General features: G+C 43.4%; 1 protein-coding gene across 24 annotated transcripts in view; it reads right to left on the bottom strand.

The window, feature by feature from the left end:
• Positions 1-1,291: 1,291 nt before the first annotated feature.
• LARP4B (La ribonucleoprotein 4B) overlaps positions 1,292-24,329 on the bottom strand; it is a 91,538-nt gene continuing 68,500 nt past the window's right edge. For 7 of the 24 annotated variants that reach the window (XM_070254670.1, XM_070254678.1, XM_070254669.1 and 4 more), the window contains 10 exon segments: positions 20,649-20,759; positions 19,484-19,537; positions 19,189-19,398; positions 15,932-16,038; positions 15,122-15,373; positions 11,364-11,409; positions 8,504-8,653; positions 6,413-6,537; positions 6,210-6,318; positions 1,292-4,955 (listed from right to left, as the gene is read on the bottom strand). In XM_070254670.1, coding sequence (XP_070110771.1) covers positions 4,683-4,955; positions 6,210-6,318; positions 6,413-6,537; positions 8,504-8,653; positions 11,364-11,409; positions 15,122-15,373; positions 15,932-16,038; positions 19,189-19,398; positions 19,484-19,537; positions 20,649-20,759 — 1,437 coding nt within the window. In that variant the 3' untranslated portion in view covers positions 1,292-4,682. 24 annotated transcript variants of the gene reach the window in all.

Raw genomic sequence — 24,329 nt, 5'->3', positions numbered from 1 at the left:
CAGCGCTGTGCATGGAGAATACATACTCAATAAGTATTTCTTTAATTTAACAAATATTTATTGAGCACCTACTATGTTGCAGACAGTGTAGGAAGTACAGGGGATACAATGGTGATCAGGATGGACTTAATTCCTGCCTTCACTGAGCACACTTAATTATCACTGTGATGAGTTCTATGAACGAAATTCTTAGGAATGGAGAATGAAATTCTATGGCGTCAGCAAGGAAACAGAACTACAAACAGTACAGAAGAGAGAGACTAGCTAAAGATGCCTGCATATGTGGGAACTCTGTAAGTAACAAGAGTGGCATTACACATCAGTAGAAAAATAATAAACTAATTAGTAAGTGATATGAGAAAAAGAAATTTTCCATGTGGCAAAAAATAAAACTGGGTTCTTACCTCAGACCATACACGCACATACAAATCAATCAATTCCAGATGGACTGAAGACATATATAGACATAAAAGGAGATTACCTTTGTGACTCCGGAGCAGGGAAAGACTTCATAAACAAGACCAAGACACTCAAACCATAAAGGAGAAGACTGATAAATTTTACTACATGATAATTAAAAACTGTAAGATAAAAGGTACTCCAAATAAAGTTAAGACAACTGGTAGAGATTGAGAGAAAATATTTGTAACATACATAACAAAGGACTGATAGTGAGAACAGATAAAGGATACCAAGTCAATAAGAAAAAGATAACCCAGTAGAAAAATGGGAATAGGATATGAACAGGCAATTCATAGAAAAGGAAAATCAGGCAATTAATATCTAATCGGACCATCTGTCCACTAAATTTATAATATACTAATAAGTTTGATCCATCTTCAGCCTTTTACTAGTGTTGGCATCATGATTATTTAGGAATAAGTCAATTAGTTTGTTTTGAGGCTCATTTGTGATCTGAAAACCACCATGACCCAACAACAACTCCAAGTGACTTTATGGAGACATCTCACGAGACAAGGCCATTTAACATAAGAAACAAAAGATCCTGACACAGGGATCTTTATTCTTGTGGTAAATCTTGGACTAATGAACTGTTTCCTTGTGAATCTTGATTTTAATGCTCACTCTGAACACCTCAGAGCACTAAGCCGACCAGGGAAAAGCCCTAATGCGACATAACTCACACGTGTGTCGAGAAGCCATAATCCAAACACAGGCCAAGGCAACCTGCATTTCACTCTCATGTACACTGATGGGAAGAGACAAAAAACTATTTTTAAAAAAGATGCATTCTTGAAGAAAATTTTAATTAAAAAAATCAAAAGAAAAATTGAACAGTGCCTAAATCTTTATTTTTCATAACCTACATTTTTTTTCAAATTAGACAGTTTTACACTGAATGACACAAAAGGAAACTTAAATTACCAATAGTTTACATGTAAGCTTGATTCCAGTCTTAATGAAAAGAATTAGAACAAAAACAAAAACCTTCAAGAAAGCTTCCACATTACACTTGCGTTGTGTGAATTGGCAGCTGTTGGCTCTCCTTCCGTCTTCGATTGTCTGCTGCTTTCTGGGTAAGAGGCCTTGAAGTACATGGACCCTAACTAGAGCACACTGACGGCTGGTACAAAGACAGGCACGCACCTTCCTCACCTGCCGCCCTTGCAGAAACTGAGCCAGTTTTTAAATGTAAACTGCAGCGGTCCTGACTAACGCAGCAACATAAAACATCTTTTGCCACCTGCTAATGACAACCAGTGATGTGATTACAGGAAGGGCTGATCAGAAACATCATGACACTAACTCTTAAAAAGGAACTATTCTACTTGAAATTCATGTCTAGTGAAAAAAGCCAGATTCTCATATTTCCAGATGACAAGCATCACCTCACAATTTTACAAGTTAAAATGTCATTTGTGATTGCTGCATCTGATTCTATACCTTGAGATACTGCTGGGGGAAAGGAAAGAGTTAAATTTTAAAAAATGTACGAAAGCCACACACTACTGGCTGCGTGTGATGGAGCCGCTGTCTGTGTGCCGTATCACAGCTTCCCGTTGTGAACTCCCATTCCTTTCTGTGAAGGGACATCTCAGAGCAATGTCAGAAAGGTCGTGTTGTAGACATTATAGAAGTATTTGGCATATTACCTTTGCTTAATTAAAAAGGATGCTATAAAAATCACATCAGAGCGAGGTTTCAACTCTCGATGCAACAGACTGGCTGCAGGAGCAGTAAACACAGCACACTGAGCCAGCAGGGACGCAGCAGAATCCACCCTGCGCCTCTCAGGCACCGCCTGCCACACGATTGGCTGCTACCTCAGGGGCCCACCGTCATGCTGTCTGCCAACAAAGAGCAGATCGCTACAGCTGGCTCTAGCACACACCTGCCTCCAGGGAAAGGATTTGTCATCATTGAGAACCAGTGTCTCAGCTCCACAGGGTTTGTGATTTGGGGGATGATGATGGCTGACAACATCCGCTCCCTCTTCCAGCAAAGACTGCGACATTAAGGAATTCCTAGGGCTTGGAGCATGCCCTTCCAACGCTGTATACAGTACTCATCAGTTTGGGTGTAAGAGGTCAGTTATTCCTGATGTTTTAGTCAGCAGTCTGACAACTACAAAGAAGTAAAGTCCCATTTTCCTTTTACCAGCATTTGTAAACTATTAGCACTGTGTGTATTTCTAGGTACTGAATGAAGGAGATGGTCAAATGCACCAGGGCGCCTTTCCCTCTGGCAGGGGAAATCATACTCAGCTATTCCAGATTTAAGCAGTAGATTATTTTTACTTTCCCTTGCAGACCCTGCAAGTGTCTGCTTTCAATATTATACTTCAAAACCCTTTCACATCAGCTATGATTAGTACATATTTACATACTTTTAAGAAGAGCATGGAGACATCTGAAGGCTTTAATAAGACTTTCCATTTCCCTTTTGCAGCAGCAAAGAGGCAGAATCAGTTCAACACACCGGCATAGGAGAAAAAGGAAAAAACCTCAACAAATTAAAATAATATTCAAACCACAACATTTAGTTTATCTACATCCAGCTCAATAGCAACATTTATAATATATCAATAATTTTTATCAGATTTTCTCTTTAGGGTACCTTTTTAATATGTTCTGATTATTTACAACTGTACAGGCAAAGCACACACTCCAAGTGCACATATTTAATACAGTATCGACTATCCGCATTTACAGGGCTTTCAACAATCTGAAAAAGGTCAACTGTTTAAGATCTTCAAGGTATATTACAAACAATGCTGCTAGTTCTCACACTACCGTATGCTTACTCAGTAAAACTAGCGCCAGCAGATCCCACGTAACTGAGTAACTCTGTACTCGACTCATGCCAACCCAGGGGCCGGTCTCCATCAACTCTATGCTGTCTTATACAAAAGTTAAGGCAAAGTCATTTTCAAGTTTAAATAAAATTCAAGTCTTTAAATATTGGATGGAAATAATTTTTTTAAAAAAATCCTCAGTCTTATTAAATAACATTTTGTGGAATAAACTGTATGGTTACATTTAGCAGGAAATAGTCTTATTTTAACGTCTGCTGCTTAGAATACTCAAAGAAAAAATTTAGGCATTTTAAAACAAAATAATTTGTATTTAACTTTATTATAAACTGCTAGCTTCAGTGCATGCGTGTTCTTCCGAGCCCAGCACACCCAGGAGGACTCAATGAGACCCTCGTCTTGGAGGTAAAGAGAGCGGGAGTTTTCATCCTCCACCACCAAAGGGGCACCACAAATACCATTCTCTCACAGTTATGCAACGTCTCGGTCTGCGTGCCGATTCAGAGGTACGGGAAGGTGCCCACGGGAGCTGACTAACATGGGGGAGACGCAGGAGCCACCGTGGCTCCCACATCCTCCCTGCTAGCTCGTGGGAGCAAGACAACATCAGGGTACAACTTTGCGATAACATGTCAGTGGGCAGCAAAGTTTATGTTTTCATTTAATTCTATTCACACTGTGCTTTGAATTTATCTTACATAATAGCCACTTGAGACTGGAGTGAGAAGCTGGTTACTGCTTGCAGTACATCAAACTTGAGGTTTCAAGGCTCTCTTGGGTGCTCTCTGCAGGCTCATTTTGCCCCATAGATCAAAAACGGGCTATACTCTTTAAAAAAAAAAATGCTAGAATCACTTGTTAGGATTCTGAATGAAAGTATAACTCCCAGGCCAGGGTGTGACTCGATCTGACCCTATGCCTTCTCCAGGCTCCACTTACAGCGTCGCCTCATGCCCTCAATCCCACTGTCCTCAGCTTCACCTGTCGGTATGGACATCTTAGAGATATGCACTTGCTAACCAGTTATTTTAAAAAACGAAGTAGCATAGTTCCGCTTAATTTAGAAAAACTCACTATATATAGCTTGCATTCATAGCCACATGGAGGCTTAATAAAAAATATCAATTTGTTAGGATAAATGCATTTTCTATCCTGAAAAAAATCAGACTTATGCATCACCTCCAGTTAAGCACCAACCTAAAATAAGGTTTATATTAATTAAATCCTGAAAAATAGATTTTTTTCAAGAGGGGGAAAATCCGACTCATAGAAGAAAAATAACTTGCAGGCATCTCATGGCCTCCTCTCCACTGCAAGCTCCTAACCAGCGGCTCATTCTCGGTCCCGAGTGGGACAGTGCTTAGTTGTGGCGACCTCAACTCCTCGCAGCCCTCCCAGCCCTCGGCGCTCACTGGGGGGACTTGGGAGGGGTGCTCTGTTCTCTGTGTGGACGCTTCCCTGTGGCCGGTGGCGAAGGCCGGCGGCCCGGCGGCCTCCTCTGGTCTTTGGGTGGTCCCGGGTTGGACTTGGGGGTAGGGGGCTCTCTCTCAGGAAGCTTCTTTTCTTCCTTCCCACAACCGACAGTGTTTGGCTTTTGTTCTTTTTGGGGTTGCAACGGGGACACCGGAGGCTCTCTACTCGTCCTCTGACAAATCTCCGCATAGCTGGGTTTTCGCAATTCCTGGGAAACAGACATAACTCTGGGATGACATGCATAAAATGACGTCTCCAGTGACAACATGTGAAAATAAAGTTCACTTAAGGTAAAAGTAAACAAGTTCTCAACCGTAACCAGATCTCCACATTCAGAGTATTCTGACTTTTAAAAAGGTCATAAGTTTCAACAAAATTTTGTTTCCCTTGCAGTACAACTTTCCTTCCAAGATACTCTAGAAATATCTTGTACAAAAAGGCTGCAACTAGAGGTGGTATTGATATGTAAAGTGCTGACTGAACTCTTCCCAACGTTTGACCTTTACGGATTGCTGAGCCTCATGGAAGCCTGGAAGGAGGCCTAAGAACACCAGAAATCCCCAGAAAAGGCAACATCTGCTTTCTCTGCCCTTGCTTCCTTCCACACACACTGCCACTCAGCACAGCCCAGGTTTCCTGGAATGCTAGAGAAAGGCACAGCCCATCACTTAAGGTGAACTTCAAAAATCATCTTTGAAAAATTTTTGGGCACATCTGAAAACTACAGAGGGCTGGAGATGGGGGTTCAGGAAAGGTGAAGACAGAGTTAAAAACTTAAAAAAAATTAATAGGGTTTTTGGGTAAGTAGAAGCATGAAGATTAAATGACCGAAGAAAACAGAATAGTAAAAACTATTTCACCTGCATAAGCCATTTGCTAACTTAAAAATAATTTTTTAACCTAAAAAAATGTTTTTCTTTAAAGAGTCAACCTGGTGGACAGTAAAGGTTTAACTCCCAAACGAAACGACAAAGCTCACGGAGATCAAACTGAGGAGAACACAAATCAGAATAGAGATGCGGACTGGCCCCTGAGGGAAGGAGAGGAGAGGGCTGGAGTAGTGCGCAGGCCCACGCGGGGAGGGAGCGGCCCCACAGGAGCGGGAGGGCAGGGCTGTGCCTGTCTGTCCTCAGTGTCTGCTACTGACAGCACACGCTACACGACCACAAGTCCTACAGAGAACAGGAGCTGGCATCTTCTGACTACTCAAAAAGAGAACTGTGCTCTAGTGGCACTGAAATAAAGACACCATGGCTGTGTAACGAGAAATAACCAGGCAGTAAGGTGAAAATTAATAGCAAAGATCCAAGGTATTCTGTACAGAAAGCACAACAGCACACACACAAGTAAAAACCCATCAAATTTGATTTTACTGAGAATAAGCTGATGCAGAGAAGGAGCTCTGTCTTTCTCCCACACGGAGAGCCTCTGTGGGGTGGCGGGAGGTGGTCGGGGCACGTACCGTGGCAGCGCCGTTCACCTGCACCGATTTACTTGCAGTTGTAGTCAGGGTAGAAGGAAGTCTGTCCATACTTGGGGTTTCCCTCTGCTTCTCGACCACCTTGGGATCCCTGTAAAAATGCCACCCAATATTTGAATCTCCTGCACACTGGGGAGCAATTTCAATCAGTCAACATGGAAGTGTGACAGAAGGCAGCTACTTACTCGGGTAGGTGGGTGGGGGAAGGGGAGCGCGCACAGGCTGCCGACACAGTGCAGGGGGCTGGCACTGAGGGCTCTCGGGGGGTCACTGCGGGAGGAGTGTTCGTGCTTGCATCCGCATTGAGGCTCTGAAAATCATCGGAATAACAGTTATATTTGTGTAGAGAAGCATTTGTCAGCTCTTTGTCATAATCATCTTAAATACACCAATGATGGCAACAATCTGATGGCTTCCCACCTTCCTCCTGGGGGTGGAGGGGCGGCTGTGCCGGGTGCTGACTGAGTGGACCCTGCAGAGGAGAGCAGAGCTGGCAAACACTGGCTGTACAAGGAAACCACCCCAAGTCTGTCCTGCCTACAGAGCCCTCACCCGTCTTCCCTGACATCTCAGGCCCTTTCTTCCGTGCTTCTATCATAATTAGCAGCAAATTTGTTTTCTTAATTGAATACGCATCAAAAACATCTTATCCATCTGATATCCCAGCGCCTAGTACAGTCTGGCATATAACACCCAAATATCTGTTAAATGTAGAGCTCCTAACACAATTCAATGACTCAGTCTTATAACTAAAATCCAAAAGATCAACGCCTCCATACTGACATAAATTTGAGTACCTTGAGGTGGGCAGGAGGTGCTGACAGCAGTTCTCACCTGAATTCCCCAGAAACCCTAGAAGCAGGTGTGTTAACTCTCCCAGTTTAACAGGCGAGGAAAGTGAGGCTGAGAATGTTTATTTGTCCACAGCAATGAGGCAAAGACCTGACTAACACTAGATGTTCTTACTCAGGCCGGTGACCCTGATGTGCAGAGATAGCTCACATATGCACAGTCTTCTTCATGTTGTGTAACTAACAAAAAAGGCAGGAGAGCAAATAAATAATTGGAAGTGTGATTAAGTGCAAAAAGACATTGTCTTAAAATTGTACTTTTCAAAGCAGGTAAGTTCAGAAATGAACTGAAACGAGAGCTTCTGGAGGGAGCGAGATGTATGGAATGGCACTACCTCTACACCTGTCCTCAACGGGGGTGACCAGAGACAAGAGGCCCTCCGTGAGAACCACGATCTTTCAAGATTTCATGCTCAAGGTTGGTGGGAATGGAAAATATCTTTTTGTAAAAGCTCATTTAATCCAGGATGTTGGGTCCTGACATGCTGGAACGTAGACCACAGCTGCATTGTGTGGGAGGATAAAGAGGACTAAACCCCTGGCTTTATAAATCTCACCGTGAGCCCTGGCCTGGTGCCTGAGGGCTTCATGGTGCTCTCTGAGTGTAGACGGTCTGGCTGCAGCTGCAGTGTGTGCCTTTCCAATCCAGAGGTGAGAGGATTCTGATCCCTGAGATCTGAGGGTAGCGGGCAGGGTGGTGGTGGATTTCCAGTGGAAAAAGACAAAGGGCGACTGTGGTGTGCAGCCACGCTGAGAACTCGCCCGGGGACACATTCTCCCCGCCTCAGCTCAACACGGCATTGCAGGGCACCTCTGCCTGGCTAAGAACCGACAGAGCCATCAACAGCACTCCTGGCAGCAGGACAAATCCCTCCTTAACTCGTCAACTACAGCAGAACCCAGAAGGAGCACTGGAACTCACACCCTCTGGCTTCTGTAGCTCAAGCTGATTCTTGGGATTGTCATCACTGCAGAAGAGTGAAAACAACTCATTTAGCAGCCTAGAGAATTCACCCAAAACCACCAGTATTAGAGTAAAGTTATTCCGGGCTCCTTGTTATTCATGTAGGTTACCAAAAACTGTATTACTTCTGGTACAATCCAGATTTCTCTGTTTTATTCTGCTGACTTGTAAAATAATGGCAAGTCCTGAATAACAACAATATAAGTGCAATCTGAGTTTCCAGGGTGAGAGAAAGCATCTGTATAGCATGCCACAGCACAGGTTTCCACCTCTTACCCTGGCAGACAGGCAACTAAGAGGGTCCACTCAAAATCTGTGTGACCTGTGCAAATCACTTAACCTCTCTGAACCTCTTCTGAGTATGAAGAATATTATGTATGTAAAGAGCTCAGCAAGGTGCCAGGCACGAATCAGCACTCAGCAAACGTCAGTGACTGTTAGGCCTGTGATACGTATCTTACCCTTTCTTTTGATGATCCTATTAGCAAGCTAGACAAGTCCTCTGTCTTCAAGTGGCCTGCTGCCCCAGGCAGTGGGGGGAAGTTGGACAGCCCTAATTCGAAGCTCGGAGACGGAGGCTTTGGTGGCGTTGGAGACTGAGTTTGACTCCTCTGAAAGAGAAGAACACCCATAAAGTTGCCCAAGTGTAGACACACAGTGCAGAACTAAGAAATACAGCAGAAGGCTAAGGCCAAGAACCTGCTCTCCAGCCTTCTCATTTCTGCATCCATCTGAAAAGGCAGACAGATGTTCCAAACATACAAACACTTCATCTCCTTCATCAGAAGAAGAGCTGTAAAGGTGAGACCTCAGGCTGCTGCCAGCCATGATCCAGCACACTGCAATGGAGCTGCTTCTCTACGACCACAAGACCCTGCAGCCCCTGGACCACCATCAGCCGACAAAGGCCTGGTAGGACCCAAGTGTGCAGCTGATAGCAGCAAAGTGACAGCCACAGACAGGGGAGATGCTGTAAAGTCACTCAACCCCACTGCTCACAAATCAGAAGAGCCCGAGTCCAGACATTAACTCAGTCATCTCCAGACAAGTTTCATGTTATCACAGAATAGCTTGTAATCTAAGTCATGGAGGAGACAGTAAGAGAAAAAAGTGCCACTCTCTCAACTCTACACCTTATGTAAGAAATTTACAAAGATTTCCATTAAAAAAATGGTTTAACAAAAAAAGAGTCTTCAAGTTATCTGAAAATTAACTTACTGAAACCCTTTATATGTTTAAATCACTATGTAGAAACACGGTATTTGATAAGACATTCCCTGACTTCAGGTAGACTCAGCATAATATCTGAGTGTACTTTATAAACCCAAGATCTAGGGCGAAAGGCAGTGATACGTGTTTTATCGAAAAACTATCAACTTGCTTTAATAAGCTAGAAGTCATTTTATAAGTGTCCAGTTCTTGGCTGAAGGAGTCAGGAACAGGAGGGGGAAGTGAGTTTGTGTTCAGGTGGAATACAGGTATTTCTGGGAGAGGGGTGGGCTACTCTGACTAGAAGCAATGCCCTCACGGGGCTCACATAACTTGAAAGGGCCAACATTTCCCAGAAACTTATTTCCCTACAGAAGTGGAATGCAGAGAAAATCTGTCAGAACTCAAGTGAGAGCAGGTTAAAGGTAAAAATGGACCCAAGCTGGCAAATTCCACATCTCTTCTGGGCATCCCCACCTGTTTCTCTCTTTATTAGGGTGTAGGTGCCGGAGTTCAGCCTCATTTTGCTCAGTTAGGTGCCCTCAGAACTAAGCCTGCACTTGTTAACCACTTGGCTGTGGGACACTCCCTATAATTCAGCGCAGCTCTAGGTTATGCAGACACCATAATCTCAAACCAATTTTTAGATGCTTTATTTTAAACACCTGCATGTTTCTGAGGGAAACCCAGGTTTCCAGATGATAAGCATTTCTAGGGAGAAAGACTTACTAAAAATTCACTAAATCTCGACCTTTAGGAACAAAAGAGGCAGGCAGTAGCTGCCCAGACACAGCAGTCACAAAATGGCAAGCCGACAGATGACGCCTCATCTTGAGGGCAGTGTCTAACATTCCTTAGGATCAGAACAGCTTTAGGTGGCATGCAACCCATCCCTGGTCCTACGGGCTTCAGCCAACTGCCCATACGTTTGTTGCCCAGCTCTAGGCTGAAGTCATTAGAGGAGCCTAGTGTGGTAACAGCTGTGGTCTCTTTAATACATATACCTGCATCATGTGCCTGGGCTTCTAGGTGGCTCCCAGGTATGAACACATGAATTAGGGACACAAAATGAATCAAGATGGTAGCAGGAAAAAATTTCACTTTTGAAGGTGATGTAGTGACCAATGGGAATAACTTGTGTAAGGTAAGTAATATCTGAAGAGATATTCAGATGCTAGTCTTGTTAGTCCAAATGTTACAGGAATTCATTAATTCCAACTAGGATCAACTGATGTAAACTGCCTTACCAAAGGGTTCACCAAAAACTAGGCTAAAGTAACCAATAAGGCAGGATTATGCGTGTTTCTTTATGACTAACTTGTACTAAGTTCTAGACAAACAAACTTTCTCTTTTGTGATGAGAAAGCATATACCAATGGTTCAGGGACTGGACCAAGAACTTTCTCAAGGTCTTTGCCAGTCTTCTAAGTGGGGAATTCTCCATGTGCAAGTCCATGAAACATACTTTCTCCCTTCTGCGTCTTCACCAATCCTGGTAACTCTGCCAGGATGTTCTCCCACCACTTCATGTGGAAACGTACCATATGACCCCCATCAAAGCCTGTGGAGGCATTATGCATAGGAGGAACTGTTTAATCAACCCAAGCAGACGTGAGTACGCCCATGGACTTCCCACTCACATAAACCCATCACTTAATTTTGCATTTGTCCTGAGCATAGGCTACAGCAGAACGCAATAATGCTTTCTACATTGTGGGTACAAAGTAAATCATTTTGAATGAAAAATATTAATGAACTAATTCCTACATGAGTCCAGTTATTTTATGGTGTATGGTTACCCACCCAGAAAGAACTCTGGACACCTGTAGAGAGACTAGAGTCTGTGTGCATGTTCTTGGCAGCATCATTTGCACAGTGCGTGCACACATAGGTACTATGCAGTAACACTCAGGCAACTAGCCACCACCTTCCCCTCTTCAGAGCATCTAAAATGTCGGTTATTACCTAATGGATATCATGTTAAAAGAAAATGTCTTTTGAAAAGCTCCTTCTCACATCTTAACCTTTACTGATTTGATTAAATCCCATGTTTCTTTAGTATAAACTAGATTGAAATGTCTTGCAAAAATGACATCGGCTTGATGTACTCACTGTAAACTTTTCCTCCCTTTTCTTCCGGTAACCAAAGGAATTTTTCCTAGAGGAGAGGAAAGCAAAAGACCATTAATTTTTTCCACTCAGAACATTTTCTCAAGTATATGGATGTGCAGACATACTTGTCTTTATTACTTTGTACTCTTTTGAAGATGATTTTCGATTCTAAAATCTCAACCTTAAGAAGTACAAGCAGAGTTAGCCCTGATGGCCTAGTGATTAAAGTTCAGTGCACTCCACTTCAGCAGCCTGGGTTTGGTTCCTGGGTGTGGAATGACACCACTTGTCTGTCAGTAGCCATGCTGTGGCAGTGGCTCACATAGAAGAACTAGAAGCACTTAAAACTAGAATATACAACAATGCACTGATGCTTTGGGAAAGGGGAAAAAAATGAGAGAGAGGAAGATTGGCAACAGATGTTAGCTCAGGGCGAAAATCTTCCCCACCAAAAACAGAAAAAAAGAGGAAGTACAAGCAAAACACAAAAATTTTATAATAAAGGACTAAAACTGATATCTAAATACGTAAATAAAATAAAAACATTTATTAAAAGAATTATCCTAGTGGCTATTTAGAATTTATCACATAAATATTTGAATATCCATTCTGTCAGAATGACAAGATGTATAAAATCTGATAGTGAACTATATAGGTCAACTGTTAAAGAATGGTAATGAAAATTTATTGACCACTGACCAGGGGAGAGCTCTGGACCTGGGTTACAGATGGCTGAACAGCATGCCGACCGCCTTGGCATCACACCCCAATAAGGAGCATTCCCAAGAGCCAGTGTGCAAGGGGATCTTCCCAGAGAGCAGAACTTCAAGCAACATATTCGCTGTCCACCATGTCTGGACACAGAAACGGCTGAAAGTACAGATTTACACTAGTTCTCAAGCAGGGGAGCTAAAGACCTGGCTAGACGAGAGACTCATGAAGACAAGAACTCAAAGTCTGACAATAAAGAGACCTTGGGAGGAGACTTAAGGAAGGGACATTGTGAAGACATCTGTGTTGGAGCCATCCACTTTAGAAGAGATCCCCAACAAGTGGGTGACAAGGGGTGGTGTCCAGCCTCTTCCCCGTCAGCCCAGGGGCATAGTAGTTACACTCGGGCACCCCAATGCCAAGGCTAGCCTGCTTACCACTACTGACAGTGCCCAGCCTGGCCCAGGGGGCCAGTCCTTCTCTATCCTGGAGGAGGCAGAAGCTCTGCGTGCCACTGGTTTGATGGCACCTATCAGTGGACCCTAAGGAGACGCTGCCTTCACCCCATGGTGCCCATGCAATGCTGTTGAGACCCATCCCACAGCATGAGTGGCGTGTGCCCCACTCCAGGGAGCAGCTTCACCGAGGAAGACTCAGATGCAAGGCTGAGGGGCCGGCAACAGCTTCAAAGGATGGTCCTAACTCAAGAGATGCAGCATATGCTTTGCATGTGACCACACCAGCAAACACGGCCCCGGCACCAAACAACAGAATTGGGAGGGACTCTTCACTATCACACTCAATATTCCACCAGTATGATTTCTGGTTCCTGTGCCCACTACTTCGAATTTTGGTGGTCTGGCTTAGTTCCCCAAAATGGAATGCTCCCATCAGGTGACATAACAGAGATAGCTGTCTGCTCAACTGGGGTTCTTCCTGACACTGAACCTGGCTAGGTGGCTGCCCTGTGGGCTGCTGTTACACGGCAGGTAAGAGAGCCATGTGTAGTCCAGGGGATTTCCTGGGGTGCCTTCGACGACTCCTTATTGCCCAAGAGACAAAGTTACTGGAAAACGAAACAAAAACCAGAAAAATAGGCATCCTGGGGGGTAGCACGGCCACTGTGGCTCAGGTCCTTCAGGAGAGAAGGCGGGCATCACCCTTCAGCTGAAGAGCCCTGGACACCTGATGACTTGTCTGGAGACAAAAGGCACAAGGAACAGAGGAAGGAGCCAGGTGACAGTATTGACCAGGGCTCCCCTGACAGGCTGTTCCTTGCAGCTGGTGTAGACCGGTGCGTAGGCTGAGCTCTCTCCAGTCTCACTGGTGCTGGTCACAGTCCTCAGGTGCACACTGTTGAGGTGGGAGTCTCTACTGGTTGCGCAAAAGCACAAAGTCGTTACTGCTGTTTGGAATTTCGAATGCTGTGGGAGGACTGCATGTGACTACATGGTCAGAGGCGGGCATGCTGGCTGACTAAATGCTCCTCAGCACATTTGCCTTCACCCTCCTCTGTGACACTGGGTGGTGTTCTGCAGGACTCATCTTCCCACTGCCAGGACACTCCTTGTCCAGTGTTTCCCAACAGGGAATGCCACAGGAGGAGGGTCTAGGAACTTGTCTTCCTGGTGGTGCTTCTTCTGCACTGTCCCTCAACCAGCACCATCTAGCATGGTGGCACGGCCCTTCCTTAGGGTCTGGCCTCAGCTCCGCAGACCCTGCTCCAAGCCTCTTTGTCTAAAAACCCCAAACTTGCCTACTGTCTCCCAGCCCCACGAATGGCAGCTGCCTCCTGAAGTCACTTCCTCTGTATTTCCTCGGTGTGCCCCTTTGCCTTTCAGCCCTCCAATACCAGTCAAACCAACTTTCTATCAAATTTCCTGACGATGTGCAGTCCTGCACCAGTTCTCCTGCAGCCTGCTGCCTTCAGTCACTCTAAGTCCATCCTACAACCCCACCAAGGCTGACCATGTGGATTTAACCACCACAAATGTGATGGACCTCTGGGCTCCTCAAACTCCCAAACTGCACTGGAAACATATCGTGCCAGGAAGGCAGAGGAACCAACATTATTGGAGCTTCTGCATGTCAGACACTGTGCTGGACATTCCGTATAGAACACAGAAATATTTTCATCTTAAGTTCTCAAAGTAGGTTAAAAAAAAAAAAAGCTTAGGTAGTTGAGCGCTAGCTAGTTAATTATCAGAGGAGATTTCCTTCCTGACAGCCCGTACTGAACTAATCACTGAGAGAACAAACTAATAAGCCAGCTTCCATCTGTCAACAGTGGACAAGATGTCACTAATTGGACGCTCACCCATCCATCTTTTGGATGATGACCCACCTCCATCTTTTCTAAGCCCACCTCTCTAGTGGAGGAATAAGTGGCAGAAGGCAGACAGCAAGCTGCAGCAAAGGAAAAGTGAGAAGGGGGCAGACACAGCCCACTGTCAGGATGCACGCTAACAACCCCGGGTAATGACCACAGATAATGTGGGATCAAGGATGGAAATGAGCTAACTCTCCCCTAAAGACGGCCAACAGGTACCACTTAACCATAACAGCCCGTGTTTATAAACAAATTTAGTACAAATGGAATTTAAACTCTGGTCTGCCTGGCCACACAACTCATTGCCTGTCTACTGTGCGACACTGCTGGCTGGAAAATGAGCAAGGCTGGGAACACGCGGGCCCTCTACCCAGGCAGCAGCAGGAGGGGATGCGAAGTGAGACCAGAGGCTCACAGAGCATGGAGTCTGCTATATGTCGAGCTCCAAATTCTCCACAAATGACCGTGACCTAACATGGTTCAACTCCATTTAGTGATCTGATTGAAGAATTTTATATTACAAAAAAGAAATAAAACTACTTAAGTCTCTGCTCTAAAACCAACTCTTCTGAGTAACTATATAAAACCTTTGATGGCTACAGCTTTCAATCTGATTTTCTATGATGCATTTGAAAATAATGATTATAAAACACATCTAAATTAATGGAATAGTTTATAAGCACAAGTACCTGTCCAACAAAAATTCTGTGTAACTCACCTTCCTCTACCCAAACCAGGAGAGGACTCCAGACTGCTCTGTTCCACTCGCCCAGTTCCAATGTCTCTCTTAGCATAGGTGGGAGGGTTCTGTACCCGTGTTCTAGGTTGGCCTGTCGGCCTCGTTTGTGGGCTCCGGACACCGTTGAGTAGCCGATCCGCAGTGAAGTTAAATATCGAAGGACTTTCTAACAGCCCGGGTCCCCTCTCTGCACTGGGAATGGCATGGCGTAGATGAGACTTACTAGGATTCCTATAAATAAAGTGTTCGTACATGCTCAGTTAAAAACGATCATAGTGTTACAGAACGAGCATGCCGATATAGGAATGTCTAAGCTAAAATTTGCTTTCTATTTAGAAAAAATATAAAAATGTTATTTAGAACAGTTACCACATAATATGTCTGATAATGCAAATCTATAAATAAAGTATCAGTGTTCTGTTAGCTACAGTCCAGGCCCAAGTTAAAAGCAGGCACGCAGAGATGCAGGCTGCCCTATGCCTTTGTCTGCAGAGAAGCCATCCTTTATGTAGGCACTACGGTATGCATTTTAGGGTTTAAATCTCACAGAATGTAATTCTACACTGCAAGTAGCTTTATCCCTGGTGAACATTACTAGGACCAAATATATCAGGAGTGAGCGTCAGAAACAGCCTCTCTACTTAGTAAGTGTGACTCGTGCATATGGTGAGGATTACCAAGGTTTAACACATTCTATTTTCCTTTGCTTTTAAAGTATACAACATAGCAGCAACCTCTTATTACCACCCCTGGAAAAACAACTGCATTTTAATCACTCACAGAACTTGCCTGCTTCTCGGAGGGTACTGTCTGAGTGAAGTCAGAGGAGATGCTGCGGGTTTGAAGGTTGGAGACGTAAACCCATTTATAAATCCAGTACTTGGAAATGGAGTTACCTAGATTCATTAAAAACAAGCAAGTCAACAAGGCATGAACAGACTCTGAGTTGGTTAACACTGCATCTTGTGGTAACCTGGGTCGTTTCCTGACATGTCAAGGAGGCTATGTTCCATGTCAGACTTCCAACATTCGCAGGTCAAGAAGAGTACTGTGTAAGATTATTGCTAGTAGCCAATATTTCTTGAGCCAGGCTGAGGCTAAGACCTTTTTCTGGGCTGTCTCAGTTGATCCTCATGATGACCCAACAAAGAAGCCAATTTATGTAAGTGGAAACTGACAGGAGAGGAAAGCACCTGCTCAAGACCCCACAGGTCCAAGTACAGGCTCGTGACTTGCACGCTCACCTGAGTCCAAATGCTCAACTGAATGGTACAAGTAACACCACCTCCAAGACTGGCAAAAAGTCAGCCATTCTTCTTTATTCCTAATGACTTTAGTGAAATTCATCAGAGTTCCCAATTTTAGGAACATTTATATATCTATTTCACAATCACAGCCTTTGAGAGTGCCATTTTTAGTCTTCACCTTCACGCAAGTCTTGCTTTGAGCATCAAGATATTTTCAGATCATTAATAATTATCCCTCAAGTCACAATTTAAAGTGATACATTTAAAGTGATACAATGACATATAATTCAGAAGAGAATTAAAAAGGGCCACAGTACCCTTATAAAACATACAATCTAAAAAGTTAAAAAGATTAAGTACAGAATTTTAAGTATCAGCCAACTATTTTAAACATCTAGACACAAAAAAAACCCCAGAAAACTTAAGTGTTGAAACACAGTTCTTTTTTAAAAAGATGAAAAGAATGTTCACTCCAGCTCTCTGGATTCCGGACCTGTGGTTTCAAACACTTTCTGTGTAAATGACATTTCTCGATGGGTTCAAAGGTATTTAACTACTCAGTGTCCTCCAGTCCCCACCTTAAATTATCACTAAATTGAAAAATAGATTTAGGTCCTTCCTTGTTTGGGGGGAAAAAAAGGGAGAGGATAGAAGCAAGCAATTCCTTTTAACTGGAGCTCACTGGAAGCTATAATAGAAGAAGGATGTTAGAGATGGCCTAGGACCAAAATAAAATTGTTCCCTGATTTAAAAAAAATAAAATTAAAGCAATAAAAGGGAAACGCTGGGGGAGAAAGATGTACCTCAAGCTCTGTTGGAGCGGTCAGCACACTACTGGAGAAGAGTCTGCACCAGACTCTTGAGAAATGCATCAACCAGAACCAGAGCTGGAAGACTGTCTATCATGGTAAGACCAGTCATTTCACGGATGCACGTCTACACACAGAGCTCTGGTATCTGAGTCACTCTGCTCAAGAATTTAAAAGTAAACTGGCTACTAACACGATAATGTAACACAACTTGCTGACAATTAACAAGCATCAGGTCTTCACTTCTGCTCAGAACAACACAGTGTGTTTGAGAGCAAGCACAAGGGCCTCACAGCCCCAAACCAGGGTCAAAGGAACCTTTCTAAACAGCCAGACGACTGACGCAGGAGCCCAAAGGACCCCATCTGGGAGAGGAACAGATATGATTAGAGAAACAGAAAAGCAACTTAATTCAAGAAGAACCAAATAGCACAGGCATAGTGGTCACCCTCCTCTGGATAAATTATTCAACCCAAGAGTTTAACGTTCTCTCTTGATATACTAACTATACGGCTATAGGTACACTTTTACAGAATGTAGTATTTCAAAAAAGTAGTACATTTTCTTCCCATTATGATTCACTCGAAAGAAAGAGAAACAATCGTGAATGTCAGCACTTGTCTGCTAGCTGTCTTTCACTTTTGAGGAGCTCTGCACCCCTCAGGATCTCCTGACTCATCTTTCTTTCCTGGCTGTCCTTCTCACGTCCCTCAAGCACCAGAGGTGAGTTCACAAGCCTCAGCCCACATTTAAGAACCTGGACAGTCTGGCCCTGAGAGAACTCACCAGCCTCCTCTCCACAAAGTCACCCCAAGGACCTCTGCCATGCCGCCTTCTTGCAGGCAGCTTCCTTCTCTCCCACCCCTTCTAATAAGCTCCACTTAGACAACAACGTGATCCCTGGTAAACGCCTAATGGTACTGTGCTTATGTCCTATTTATGTGATGACTGCCTGCTTGACACACTAGTCTTTTCCAGACTGTGTGTTCTCTCATGGACGCCCATCTTTACACTCCAGTGGATAACAGGCACAGCCATCCCAGCGCTCCTTCTCTCAAGCCACCCTTCTTGTTACCACCCTCTTTCCACCCTTCAGGGGTGAGAGAGCCTCAGGTGATATCCTCACATGACGAGGCTCAACTCACGGCATCTCCCTCACTCCCCACGATGACCAGAGCACTGCACAGGGGAGATCAGTCCAACTTTCCCTGACGTGGTCCGCAGCCATATCCTCAGATTTGTTAACTTGATTCCTGCTTTCTGACCACAGTCCCCCCCATGGTCTCTCCTACCACCTCTGGTTCCAGATACTCCTGCTTTGCAGCCTCAAGCAAGGCTCCATCCATCAGCCCATCCCTATCCTCCCAGGTAGGAGCTGAATGACCACAGATTAGCCCTGATTCTCACGTCCCACTTCATCAACTCATGCCAAGTCCAAGCCAGGGCATCTCTTTAACATCTACAGCAGCATACCTGTTTCCAACCATAGGCCTTAAGACAGGCTGAAATCTGTAAAAATTAACCATGCCCATCAACTCTAGGGCTGGTGTAAAAAATAGAGCTTTTAAGAGCGTGTCTTCTACCTGTCTTCGACTGTTAAAAGCCTATTAAAACACCTCTTTCTCCTTAGGACCATCTCCCCTTGCACTTCCCTCTGCGCTCACAAGTACCCCAGCTATCCCAGAGTTGTAGCACATGTGGTGTTTTACTAGCTTAAGAAAGGAAATGCTAGACAGGAGGGGAGGTGAACTGGGCAAAGGACTGAGATGACACAATTTGAAGGTTTGTTAGTGTACACAGTGCTCCATATTTACCTCCCAGTTAAATTTAAAATCCACCACAGAAGGTGAAGGTCTGTTTTACTATGGCAATGGGCACGCGTATCTGGTTCCCCCATGAGACGAAGACCCCCTCATCCTTCAAAGCACCTAGTGCAGCGTCCACAATGTAACTTGCTGCTACATGAGCTCCACGTAAAGACAAAACTCACCAGGGGTGGGTCGAGATAGCTGTGCGCTGCCGACCACGTCTGAGGGGCGATCAGGCTGTAGAGAGGGAACTGCTGCTGGGGGCCGTAGACCGGAGGTAAGTAAAAGGAGGCCGTGTATCGCTGCTGCGTGTAAAGGCTCATGTCCAGAGGTCTGAATCCGTTCTTTGGCAAAAATGTGTTTATAGCTATTGCCTTTGCTTTTATCCGTGCCTGTTTGAAAATATGTGAGTTTCTATTAGATACTTAAGAAAACTGATTTGCAAATAAAGCAAGTATAACCAATGGTCTTGCTTACCTTAATTGGTTTTCCTTGAAAAGTTTTCACTTCTTCTCGCAAATATTTGTAAGCCTGAGGGCAAAATCATCCAAAATACCATTGTGTTAATTTTATAAATAAGATGAACTGACAGTATCTCAAACAAGGAACTGCAAAGTTAAAATATGGTGGACAGGACCTACAGCAGTGATCCTTAACCTTCTTCGGGTGACAGATTCCTCAAAAGAACCTGATAAGAGCTATGTACCCTCTAACCAAAATTCTCCTAAACAACATTTGTATACAATTTTATAAGCATTAATAGATACTATAAAAGCTCCCCATAGACCATAGGCTAAGGATCCTGACCTATGGGAAAACAAGGGCTACTGGGCTCCTAGCAATAACCTAAATTTGAAACTGGAATTACACAGTTTAGGAAAGGAAAAGATTATGATTGCAATATTCAAAAGTCATTATTTACGTAGCTCCTTATTCTTTTCCAAATTGTCCTACGAGACTCTGAAGGCTCTGAACCTCCTGACTCGGCCTCAGCGCACTGCAGGCCACACTGGGCAGAGGGCTTGCACCTGCTGCAGACACACGTCCTCCCCATCGCCGGGCTCCTCCTAGTCCCTCTCTTCCCTTCCATCCACTTAAAACCCATAGTTCAGATTTTTGTCTCTCTCTTCTGAACCCATAGCATTCACACTATTTAAGACTTAATCCTATACTGGGATTCCTTCACACATGCTAATGTTTCCCCCAAAGAAGATTCTTTCTTTAAGGGCAGGGAAACCATCCTAACTGCTGTGTCTCCTCATAGGGTTTCTCAGTGTCTTTTCAAGCATTTTGTAACACGATGATGCCTAGTGCAAGTTAAGGTTAAGTTCAAATTTCCCAAAACACTTTCCAAATATTAAAACCTTTCTCTGTCCAGATATAAGAACCGAACTCATTTTCCCAGGCTGCTTATCTTACATGGCCTCAGAAAATAATGTCACATACTTTTCATATTGCTACAGAAACTGTCTACACAAACACATCTATCTAAGTTTCTATAACTTGATTTCCTCTGCATTTTATATATTCAAACAACACTAAAATGCAATAGTAATTCAACGCCCAAATTTAGTCTCACTATGTACTAACTGTTAGGTATCGTGAACTCTGTACTTCATGGGGAATAGTAGAAACAGCTTACCTGCTGTGCATCAGCTTCTGTTTCAAATGTAATAAACCAATTATCATTATAGGCAAATTCACAGTTTATAAATTTCGGTAAATTAGCTCCTTTAAATAGTGCTTCTACTTCCTACAGAAAAAGAGAAATTAATTAGAAATTAATTCTCCACTATGCCACCTTTTGTCGTCACCAAATAAAAATGATGCACACTCTTAAGGACAGATCCTTAGACAGAGTCCAACACACTGATGTCTAGCAAACCTCTTTCAAAACAGCTAAGGAGTTCAGTGTAGCTTCCAGATTTAGGATCCCACTGCCACAGGAGAAATAAGTCCACAAATTCCCTACTACCAAGAGACCATTAAGCTAAATTAATGTGAAAATATCATTTCATTTTACACAGTAGGCTGATAACTACACAATTTGGGGGGCGGGGAGGAAGGTAATTTAAGGAATTTAAAAATTAGCTGGACTTTTGCTTCTGGCCAAGGTAGACCAGATTTACCCTCCCACATGAGACAATTAAAAACAAAAGACAAAATATATGAAATACCATTTTTCAGACAGTGGCCCTCACGTGTAGGACACAATCCCTGAGAGGGACACGGGAGGAGAGCCTGCGAACACCCAGTTCATGCCTGAAGTTTCCAGACTGCAGTGCCAGGAGGGTGAGCACAGGCCCAGCCCAACAACGCCAGAGCTCTTGGGGTCTCCCCAGGCTCAGTGTGCAGGAAACAGCTACCCGAAATGACTAGAGGGAACACCCCAGAGCTCACGGGACAGGGCTGTGTGTCTCCCCACCAGGCAGAGTGGAAAAGGTTCCTAATTCACAGCCCTCAGGCTGAGCACTCAAAGGACAGTGCCTCAGTGTGGGGAAGATGGGTCCAGCTGCAAAGGCAGCTCTACTGCACCTAACAAATGCTCCTTCAGTGATGATCAAATGGGCCCCAAGTCACTTAACTAAACCTCAAAACAAAGCTGAAGAATACTTATAGGAAGAAATACAAAACCATTCAGTATCCAATAAAGTAAAATCCAAAATGCTAGGCATCCATTCAAAATTCACCAGGCATGCAAAGAAAAGGAAAAATATGACCTATAAGAGAAAAACCAATCAATCAAATGAGATTAAGAAATGATACAGACAATGGAATCAGTAGGCAAGGACATTAAAAGTTACTGGAAATATTCTATATTCAAAGAGGTAAAAGACTGAGCATGTTAAATAGAGACATGGAAGATTTTAAAAAAAAGAACCAAACTGAACTTCTGGAGATGAAAAATACAATGTCTGAGATGAAAAATACACTAAATAGGATTAACAGCTAGTTAGAGACCTTCAGAAAAGGGAAAAGAAGAGAGAAGAGAAAAAATATTTGAGAGATAATGGATCAGGGATCTTTAAGTACAAGAAACTCGAAAGCTACAACAAGGTGCATTGCAATCAAACTGCTTAACAACAATGCCAGAATCTTCAAGGCAGCAATAAAAAGGGCAGACTGAGCCTCAGAAACAATGTGCACCGGGACAGAGTAGAACAATCGCTTTAAAATACAGAAAGAAAAAAATCCTGTCAATCCAGAATTCTGCACCCAGTGAAAACATCTTTCATAAATGAAGGTAAAATAAAGATTTTCTCAAACATACAAAAATTGTAAAAATGCATTACCAGTAGACCTGCACCACAAGAAATATTAAAGGAATATTCAGGCAGAAATGATGCCAGATGGAAGTCTAGAACTAGGCAAAGGAATGAAAAGCACTGTAAATGGTAAATAGTGAATAAATATAATACATTTTTTCTTATTTTTAATCTCTTTAAAAGAAAATCAACTTGTTTAAAGCAAACATAACAAAATATTGTGTTTATGACTACGCAGAATTAAAATGTATAACAATAGCACAAAGGCCAGATAAGGAAAACTGGAAGGAACTTTTAAATGGTGAAAAGGGGTATTATATTAATAAAGGGCAGACTTTGATAAATTAAGGATGTCAACTACAAACCCTAAAGCAACCACTAAAACAAAACGAAACAAAACAAAGAGTTATATCTAATAAGCCAAAAAAAGATAAAAAAATACACATTTAATTCAAAAGAAAGAGGGGGAAAAGGAAAGAAAACGAACAACAGTAGAGATGAATAGAAAGCAAGCAGCAGGATGAACTAAACAACACGTTATGAATCACGTAAATGGGAGTGGTCTAAACTCCCCAAGTAAAAGGCAGAGATATTCAGATTAGGTAGGAAAAGCAAGACCCCTAGGCTGCTTACCGAAAGCCCACTCTAAATATCAAGACACAAAAGGGTCAAAGGTAAACGACTGGAAAAGACCCACCACGCTGACATCTATCAAAGAAAGCTGGAGTGGCTACGTGAATACCAGACAAAGCAATTCCAGGACAAAAATAGGGTTGTTTCATAAAGGCCTACTAGCCAGTTACACCTCAAAAATTACCAAAGGAATTAACTAAATGAACTATGATTTAAAGAATTTTCTAGTCACTGACGAGCACTTGGTCACATTTAAAGAGAAGGACTTCCTGAAGACTCCCAGCCGACAGTCCCAGCCCCAGCAGAAGGGCTCTCCACCATACGGTGTTCAGGATCTTACTGTCCTTTTCTTATTCACGCCGGTTGGGACCACTTCCCCCCCACCTTCCTTTTTTGTTCAACTTTTAATTTATCCATAGAGCTTCCTCTAAACCTTCTCTCCTAAGACTCTCATTGTTCAAGTTTTACAACAGATATACGGTGTGCAATTTGGAATTAGAGAAATATACCAAGATCAATGTCTGCAGCTAAAATTAGAAAATTCTTCTTGGTTGTAGTCTTTACAAATGTCTCGAGTCTTGAAACTCAGGACTTATGTTTTAAATATTATTGTGAGTTAATAAAGACATCCAGATTAGTAATAAGAAATACGCTGATCCTTCATATTCAGAACCTTAATTAAAAGATGAGGAAAAAAATACAACCCTAATTTTTTTTTTTTGTGGAAGATTAGCCCTGAGCTAACTACTGCCATCCTCCTCTTTTTGCTGAGGAAGACTGGCTCTGAGCTAACATCCATGCCCATCTTCCTCTACTTTATACGCAGGACGCCTACCACAGCATGGCTTTTGCCAAGCAGTAGCATGCCTGCAGCCGGGATCCGAACTGGCAAACCCCGGGCTGCCGAGAAGCAGAATGTGCAAACTTAACCGCTGCGCCACCAGGCCGGCCCCCTAATTTTTCTTTTCTTTACATATTACAACAGAACTAGTAAAAATAGCCCAAGTTGAAAGGAAAGTAAAACTTGCTAGGAAGGCCATGCTCAAGAATGATGTAATTTCTGGGGGCTGGCCTGGTGGCATAGTGGTTAAGTTTGAACACTCTGGTTCAGTGACCTGGGGTTTGCCAGTTTGGATCCTGGGTATGAACCTACACACTGGCTTATCAAGCCATTCTGTGGCAAGCATCTGACATACAAAATAGAGAAGACTGGCTCAGATGTTAGCTCAGGGCCAATCTTCCTCAGCAAAAAGAGGAGGATTAGTGGCAGATGTTAGCTCAGGGCTAATCTTCCTCAAAAAGAAAAAACAAAAAAGAATGATGTAATTTCTTGCTGGAACCTCACCTTTGTCACACTCCACCAAGAACTGCCCTTAATAAACCTGCAGATGCACTAATCTATTTCCTCTACAGAGAAGGTACTT

The sequence above is a fragment of the Equus caballus genome, chromosome 29, assembly GCF_041296265.1.
Source record: "Equus caballus isolate H_3958 breed thoroughbred chromosome 29, TB-T2T, whole genome shotgun sequence".
In the NCBI taxonomy this organism is placed as follows: domain Eukaryota; kingdom Metazoa; phylum Chordata; class Mammalia; order Perissodactyla; family Equidae; genus Equus; species Equus caballus.
The sequence above is the reverse complement of the archived record's forward strand: the minus strand, read 5'-3'. Positions and strand labels throughout refer to the sequence as shown.